Source organism: Coloeus monedula, assembly GCF_965178545.1.
Source record: "Coloeus monedula genome assembly, chromosome: 7".
In the NCBI taxonomy this organism is placed as follows: Eukaryota; Metazoa; Chordata; class Aves; order Passeriformes; family Corvidae; genus Coloeus; species Coloeus monedula.
The window spans coordinates 12153100-12162448 of NC_138787.1; the positions used below are offsets into that span (position 1 = coordinate 12153100).

Sequence of the window (9349 nt, forward strand, 5' to 3'; positions counted from 1 at the left end):
TGTGTCTGTACATGTGTGCCCCTGGAAAAGCAGCCTTGTTACTCACACAGCACACTTCTCGCCTTCCTGTATTTCTGCATTTTCTCTCTGTGTACAAGCACAGGTGATTCCTTTCATTGCTGCTAATAACAAAAATGGTGATTTACCCTCACCAGAATGACAGTGCATTCAACTTCTGGTGTCTCTGCAGCACTCAGTATGTTGCACACTTGTGGCGAACTTGTATCTAATAAAAGCTTATTTTTATCTATTTTTCCCCCACTTTAAAAGTACAAATTGAGGTTCACTGTAGTTAATGTTAACTGTAGTTGAAGTTGGTGAAGAGGTCTTCTTTTATGCTGTGCAAGTACTCACGTTAAGGTACAGCCCAACAGAAATACAAATGGGAGTTACTGGAATGTTAAACTGCATGTGCTCTGTGCTTGAGTGATTTTTTTAATCCATTTTTCTTCCTCCCTTCCCAACATCTAAAAAATATCTAGAAATAAAGCAGAAAACACACTTCAGTGCTCACTTAAAACAATTTCTTTCTGTGCTTTTCACTATCTTTTTCGTCACAATTTTCTACCTAATCTTTGAATAAAGGATCACATGAGATGATGACCTCTGACCATATAGTGCAGAGCTGTCCAGTCTATCAGGCTGAGACAAACATTAGCCATCCACTTTATCATTCTTAAGCGTAATACTTTCTGCTAATACAGCTGGATCTTTCTTGTTTAGTACTGTAGAGGTAGTAGGAATTTCAATAGCAGCACTGTCCTGTTGGCTTGTTTTACTGGATGCAGAAGAAGGTGGCTGAGATGGTGTCACAAGAAAAAGCAGAGTCCTTTTCAGCTTCACTACACGGTTGTTCACAGGCTTCTTACTCTGTGCAGCTTGGAATGTCATTTGGCTCAGTGTCCCATTTCCAGCACTCTGCCTTCCACAGACAGCCTGGGAATTGCTGGGCACTGATGTGCATGTTGTGGATGTGGTTTCAGAAGCTTCTTTGTGCAGCATCAAACTTTGACTATGGGGTTGTTTAGGAATTGCTGCAGAATATGAAGCATTGCAAGCAGCTACCTTTAATGAAGATGAATTCTTGACTTTTATGTGGGTACTTGTTGAGGGACCTGAGAATCTAATTGGCTTGGGACCCACTTTACATGGTAAACAGCCTTCCTCTTCAGTATAGTCAATTAATCGTCTGTAAAACAAAGAACTTCAATTTTAAAAATGAACTGTATACATAAATTATTATTTTTATAACATTATTACAAAACAGACCATCTGCAACAGCCATATACAATTAGATTTAAATGATACTGTAACAAGCATAAATTATGGTTCCCAACAGTTCATGACTACAATCAGGGTTGCCTTTTGTGAATGGAACTATCAATCTCTTCTCCCTCTCTAAGATGACACATTAAAAACCGTAGCAGCGAAGTGGCTGTCGGCTGGCTCAGGTACCTGTGCAATGGCACCTGCAAAAGGCTGCTTTTAGGCAATGTATTGAGAATGGAGGTGTAATCAAAACTATCGCCATAAAACTGCAGAGAGGAAGTTCTAGAAATTCCTTCTAAAAAGAAGACACCTTACAGCAGTGAAAATCAGTTAACCTTTTAAAGTTTTCACCTAAATTTCTGGTTTAGCAGTCCATTCAACTAATACTGCATGCTAGTTTTTGAAGTTACTCCTTGGCAGGCTGCTGAGATTTCTCAGCGGCCTAAAAAAAAATGTAATTTGTTTCTAGCAAGTTCAGTTGTGCAATTAAGCTCAGACATTTTATTAAAATGTAAATTAAAAAAACAGAAAGTTCAACGTGCATAGATACTTAAAGAACCTGAAATTATAGAGGGGTAAAAAACCAGACTGCACTGTATCTGTGCTTAAATTTAAGCCATTTATGCAAATCAGCATACCTTTTATAAACTGGAGGCATATGATGCAAACTGCCTCTCAGAGGGTGTTCTTCCAGAGTCCAACATTCAGTCAGCTCCTGAGGCACTCTCCAGTAGCTGACACCTGCATTTCAAAGCAATATTGTACAGATAAGCTGAGACAACACAGCCATGCATGTTTACACCTGACTAAATACATGAATACATGTATTTTATTATGCAGAATTTCAGCTCTGAACCTGCTGACATGAGCACTGCTTACAGCCAGCATGCTGCTTCATTCGTGTTAACTCGTGTCCCCTCTCTGAACATCCTGTAAAACATTTTCCCCCCTAAACAGACACTACTATTTTACAATGTTATGTATGAAAGTTTATCCAGAGTTTTTATTATACTTAATTGGCAAATATTTTTCTTATTTTTATGTTAAAAAGTAGTAATACTGAAATTAAACAATTATTACCTCTCCCTTCCCAGGCATTGAAAGCATCCATCATCTTTTTCAGCTCAGCTACTGAGTAATAGCTCCAGATGTATTGGATGTTATTTCCAGCTTCTCTAGAAACATTGTTTTAAATGTAACAGTTATGTGATTAGTTGGCTAAGTCCTTAAAAATGTACCACTGGTGAAATATATCATTCTTTTTACCAAATCCTAACTATAAGGACTTAGCAGTAAATGTTTTATAATGCAGAAAGGAAAATGTTACTCTGATTTTGGTTTTATTCAAATAAGAGGTGGTAACCCTCCTGTGAATGCCTATTGCCAGAAATGGATAGTCATGAAAGAATAGATGTTCATAGAAGAATAATTACAGAATTAATTATGTAAAACCTATTTTTCTAGAATACACAGTAGGAGAACCGATACCTGATATATTATGTTTCTAAATACTCTTGGAATAAATATTAATGTTCCCAGCCTAAATTTAGGAAGATGTCCATCCTAATTATAAAGATGGTGAAGTATCAAGAGCTTTATCTTAATCAAAAAATGCACAGTGAAGTTCACTTCTGACACTGCACTGTGAGAGTGACAAAGACCAACTGCTTTCAGCTGTAAGTACGGGTCTACCAATAACTTCCAATTACTGCCATGTAAATACATTAATAGTGTAGTACAGCTGTACAGGTTCTTTAAAGAATTAAAACCATTTCCTTTCATCTTTGGTTCTCAGTGTTCAGCTATCTGAACTGCATGAATCACAACCAACTTTGCAAATATTTCTGGGGGGTTTTCTGTAAGGGGATTTATTCACTGTATTTAGTGTAAATATTAGTAAATTTTAATTGTTGAGACATTTTAAAAATAATAAGTCAAACAGAGTAAGAACTTACAATAACAGCATGCTAACCACCTTGTGTATACTCTCAAATTCTGAACCTCCAGGCTTAGTTTTTCTCTTATTTGTTTAATGTGACCATTCTATTATCCAGCTGGAAAGATTCCTTCCACAGATTTATAGTACTATAATGCTGCATTATGCTACATAACATAATAATCAGGCATAATTATAATATGTATTTATTCTCACTTCACAGTGCTTTCATGTGTGACAGTCACCTTACCTTTTGTACATGCTTTTACTATGAATTTTCATTCCTAGCACCTTATTAATTGCATCAGTCCCATCAGCTCTTGTGGCATACACACCAATAATTTTACTTTCACAGCTTGCTCCGGAAGTGTTGAGATAGTGCAGGACCCAAACTGTAGGCTTGGTACAAACTAAATTGTAAGAATCACAGAAATCCAACAAAGCCTGGAAAAAACATAAAACATATAGAATACTAATAAGAATGCAGTATTTTCAGTTGAATGAGCTTTCATAATTAAGTTTTCTTAACTGTACCAGTGAGCTCTTTTACGTAAATCAAGGAGGCAGTTTTTCTAGAATAACGTCTGCAGTTATTTTTTATCTGATGTTACCAGAGAATGTTGTGAAACTAAGAGGTTCACAGAAAGGCAACAGAAATAGTTAAAGGCAAGGCAATTCCTTAACATGCAGAGAAACTGAAAGGCCTGGAATTGTTTTACACCTTTCAAAAGGAAAAGAGGAAGAGAGAGTGTGAAATACAGAGAAAAGTACCTTGCTAAGAGAACACAGATGACTGTCAGGAATAACACAGCCAGACCTGGTAAGACAAGTTAATTTCCTACTAGTTAATTAGAATTAGATTTTAAGCTACAATACTCTAAAACCTTAGGATTTTAAATAATACACTAATTTTCTTTTCTCCTTTCTCATTCTAAAAGACCAGTCAAGTACATTTTGTCATTACAAGTTTTAGGATGAATTTGTAAAACTGAAAAAGAAACCCCAACCCAAACACCTTGAAGGGATCAAATCTAATTTCAAATATAATTTGAAGCCAAATAGGAAAGTAAATGTCCTTCCTACTACACAAGTTCTACAGCAGATTTGCATGTATAACACTCAAAACTGTTGCTGTATTGCAATGATGGTAAAATCTGGTGACCTTAACTATACTGACTGCATTACCAACTCTAGGATTTGTTAACGTAAAACTCTGGATTTACTCATGATTTAGTGTGGTCACTATAAACTGCTAACTTGGACATTCTATAGCTTTAGTGTTTGGTGCTAATGAACGGCATGGGTTAGAAAGTTCAGCATTAAAAATGTTAAGAAATGTCAAGACCTTTTTAAGCTCTATACTGGACCTTGAAGAATATGTCTCCATTTCATTGGCCAAATGATCAGACAGACTGTATGGATAAGGGATTCCAAAATAATCTGCTTCCTCCTGCAGTGCAGTTCAAACTCGTTCATCTCCAGGAATCCGAACTTCTCCATGAAGATAATCCAAAAGATATTTAAAGAGGTTTCCATCTCGATCAATTTGACATGCTCCTGAAAACATAAAATATTGTTTCCAGCAAGTGAAAACAAACATATCACATTCTACCAAATCATCAAACAGAGCCTTTTGTATAAAACTTCTGTACTGGTTTTACTTAGTAGGAATATACTGTCTTTACTCTTTCAATATTGTATTTTGTTTCCCTGGGATATTTGTTATTTGAAGATACAATTCTTAGTGCAGTAAACATTTATTTGCATTTCAGTGAAATCACTAATCTACATAGGACCATAGCAACATACAACCTCAGCTGTGCTGTAATTGCTTAAAATGCTAAAATCTTATTCTAGACGCATTTCTAATTCTAACTGCAGGTGCAGCTTTACTCACTATTGCAGGGATCTTTTCAATTTTGCTTCTAGACCATTTAAAAGTGTTAAAATTATCATCAGTTCCAGTACACATCTAGTCAAACCTTCCCTGAATATTGCTCAATTTCTACTGTATTTGTTTCTTTTTCTCTCCTTTGCTTGAAGGGCTCAACCAACCAAACCATACGGTCTGTACAACAGGCTGTTCACTGCAACTGTGAAAGATGGTAGCAAAGTCCTGCTCTGTTATGCAAAGTCCATATGTTAAACATTTTAGGTATTTTAAACAGTCTAATGTGTGCAACAAGGCATTACTATTCTTCATCCATTGTGTCTTTTAACTGGACCTACTTTGGCAGGATTTCTAAGGCACAAAAAGTGTGAAATTTGACCCATGAATAGTTTTATTTGAACTTTTGTATCAAGCCATGGTGGTGAAAAATGCAATCTTTACTGGGTAATGAAGTATTCTGAAACAAAGTATTCTGACCCAATTCTCCTTATGTAATGAACAGAGGGAATGAGATGCCTCTGGATAATATAAAGGTTCACAAACAGGATTCAAGATAAATGCCACATACTCTGCCAACTTCATTTTATCTATTTTCATATTCTCACTGAAGAAGTACATTCTAAAACCCCAGTTTGGATTGGAACAAGGCAGGGTAAGCACTGTATAAATGTGTGTGTTTGCAAGCATGAGCAGCCTTGTGGAATTCAGATGAACTACCTGTATGTATAAAGTCATGCATGCAGAATTGTTTTACATCCTGGAATTAGAAGCCAACTGATGCTCAGCAGACTGGGAAAAGAGATATACTATAAAATGCATGAATATATATAAAAGCATGTATTTGCCAGAGAGTTCCGTGATCAGAATGTGATATTTACAGCTTCAACATATTTACCCGACTCAACCACTTTTAGAGGAAAGCGTCCACAAAACATGGAAGCCAGCATGGAATCCTTAAAGCGGCACAGAGACTCGCGCCTGGTGTATAAGCAGCCTCGTACATTCAGTCGTAGGATATCCTGGACATCTTCAACCTTGCCCTCTTCCATTGCATTTGCCACTGATGATGTTCATTACGAGCTACTGGAACCTAAACCAGAAACAAACAGAAGTCAAACTACTGCCAGCTACAGGCTTAACATATCACATACAAGACCTAAGCAATAGTTCAGCTCCAGCATGCCTGTAACAGGAAACTGCTTTGAAAACAGTTCTGGAGACTAATAGTGCAAATAGCCAAATATTCTGCACCTTTACTGTAAAAAACTATGGCATTTTCCTTTGCTAGGAAACACAAAGCTTACCCTTTCAAGACAAATGGGCAAGCAGAGTTACATGGTCAGGGTGTGCGACCAGAGCTCTGGAAGTAAACCCTGGGTAATCCTGAGTACAGTTCACAGTACTAAAAATGCAGCTATTTTTGTACGAATGACAACGTGGCTTCTTTAAAAATCTATTTTTAATTAAGGCTGCTTTAACTTCCTGGGCCGGCCGCTCGCTCGCTCGCTCGCTCCCTTGGGGCGCTGCTCCGCAAAGAGCGCTCAGCGCAGCGCGCCCTCCCTCCCTCCGGAGCAGCCGGGGCAGCGCTCAGGGCCCGCCCGGGGGGTGCCCCGCGGCCGCCCCGCGTTACCTGCGCGCCGCTGCCTCAGCGGCCGGGCCGCCCCGCGGGCCGCGCTCCGCAAAATGGCGGCGGGGAGGGCCGGGCCGAGCGGGGACAGCAGAGGGGCAGCCGGTGTGCCCCGGCCGCGCCATCCCCACCCCGAGGTCCCTGCCCCGGGCCAGGCGAGCGCAGGGGCCCCGGGGCTCGGCTGCCGCTGCTCCCCGGCGCTGCCCGCAAGGGCTGCCTCAGGCACGGCTGTGGTGCCTGCGCCTTCCGAAGTGTGGCTGACCCGCCTGCAGTCGGCTGCTCTGTAAGGCACAAACCGTGCTGATATTTTTGTTTGTTTAATTACAAGTATGGGTTTATTCAGAGTGGGTTTGATTCTATTGCTGTTTCTATAGTCTCAGTAGTCAGAATCATAGAATGATTTGGGTTGGAAAGGAACCTTGAAGATCATCTACTTCCGACCCCCTGCCTTGAATACTGAGGGGGCATCCCCAGCTTCTTTGGGCAACTTGTTCCAGTGCCTCACCACCTCCACAGTAGAGATTTTTTTTTTTTCCCCCTCATAACTAATCTAAACCTGTTCTCTTTCAATTTGAACTCATTTCCTCTTGTCCTGGCACTACATGCTCTTGTAAATACTCTAGGCCCATCTTTCCTATAAGTTCCTGTAAGGTAGTGGAAGGCTGCAATTAGGTCACCCTGGAACCTTCTCTTTTCCAGACTGAACAATCCCAGTTCTCTCAGCCTTCCCTCAAAGAAGAGGAGTTCCATCCCTCAACTTGGTGGCCTCCTCTGGATGCACTCCACCAGGTCCCTGTCCTTCCTGTGCTGGGGCCCCCAGAGCTGGATGCAGTGTGCCAGGTGGGATTGCAGAGCAGACGGGCAGAATCCTCTGCTCACTCTGCTGCCCACAGGGCTTTGGATGCAGCCCAGGACACATCTGGCTTTCTGGGCTGCAACTGCACATTGCTGGGTCATGTCCAGCCTCTCCTCCACCAGTTCCCCCCAGGTCCTCAGCAGGACTGCTCTGGATCTGAGAGCAGCTTGAGCTGACTCCTGACGTGGTGGTGCTGGTAGATGATCTTGAAGTTCTCTTCCAACCTTGATGATTCTGTCATTCTGTGGTTCTGTAATGCAGGCAAGATGCCTCACCCTTAGTCATGTCAAAAAGACATACAGAAAGTGTCCTGTTAAATTCCTGATGTCTGACATAGAGTTGTGTAGTCATCAAAATGCAAGTGTAAACAACAGAAAGGTAAAGAAAATAGGTTCTCGTTATGCTGTTGTCTCAGCCTCGTTACGCAGAGTTTACGTGCATGAAAAATATTTCTAAAATGCAGCTGCATTTTCTAAAAAAAAAAAAAATTACAACATTATCTCTAGTTCCCACTTAATTCTCCTTTATTTGCTTACAATGTTTGGTTTTTTGCCATAACATACAGTAAGAAACTATCCTTGTGGATACAACTGCCCAATAACTAGGAGTTGTGTGCAAAAGCTAACAGCGCCAAACTCTGGATTTCTGCAGGCTTTCTGGAAGGTACGAGCTGGTTATATGTTTAGAATATATAATATGCAATATATTATATAAAATATGTAATATTTGATCCATCATATTTACTATATAATGAGATAACTATATCTAAAATGTCAACACTATTTTAATTGCTACCTCAAGTCCAGTAAAAATCCACTTACTTAACTGTACGCTGCACATATAACAAATGTGCCTATATTGTATTTAAATAGTTTACTCAGTTATATCTGCAATTCCTATTGATTTTCATCTTGTATCATCCTAACTTTTTAGTCATAATTTCCTTTTGGAGGTGTTTTGTCACCAATTTAAGGTATTTAAAACTTCAGCCAGTGAAGTTCAACCACTTAACTTTCTAAAGGGTCAAATCAAACAATGTCTAACACAGAGCAGCTTGTGCTTGCTTTATTCTGGTCTGTTACTACACTTTTATTTTTGAGAATATATTAATAGGCTACAGTGTTTTCAGTTAATATTTAGGACAATAAACTTTTAATTCAGATTTCCCTTCAGTCAAGTGAAAAACATTAAAGGCAAGAGCCATATAAATCACATAAATCATCATCTGGTCCTAGTAGGGCGATAATAAATTCTCTTTGAAATTGTGTAACTTTGAGTGATCACTTACTACTTAAAACTCACTTCTTTTTATCTTAATGCAGATTTGCATTAGAATGGCAGTTCAAGCCATTTAGTAAAGCCATAAAGTAAACACGTTTCATTTTTCTTGGCCTCTAATCATGCTCCAGTTGCAGCAAAGAGAGGGAATGGCATGCCAAGCACCATAGCTCTCCTGTGCTTCCTGGACAGTTCTTGGCCAAGAGTGTACCCAGAGGCCAGGTCTCTGATGTTTAATGTCTAATGAATTAACACAAGTTACATGTGACTGAATGCAATACAGGCTGATAATTCATGGATGTTGGATTTACTGTAAAACAAGTGAAAATAAGTATAACAGATTGTTTTCGGGGAATAACGGTATCTAGTTTAACTGTATCTTTTGTAAGGGTATGTTTTCCCTTACTCACTGGGAATTGTTCATGCATAGCAATTGCAACTTAAATGCGGCCATTGTTGTCAAATGTTACAGTGTAAGTGCAAACTCCAGCC

The 9349-nt window shown here is 39.4% G+C and overlaps 1 protein-coding gene across 1 annotated transcript; it reads right to left on the reverse strand.

Annotated features, from left to right (window-relative positions):
• Nucleotides 1-654: 654 nt before the first annotated feature.
• Nucleotides 655-6145, reverse strand: KCTD18 (potassium channel tetramerization domain containing 18; the record flags this gene model as incomplete). Its single annotated transcript, XM_082285105.1, is given in 7 exon segments — nt 655-1189; nt 1908-2010; nt 2350-2444; nt 3456-3649; nt 4551-4667; nt 4671-4762; nt 5992-6145. Coding segments are annotated over 7 exon segments (1290 nt in total).
• Nucleotides 6146-9349: the final 3204 nt, after the last annotated feature.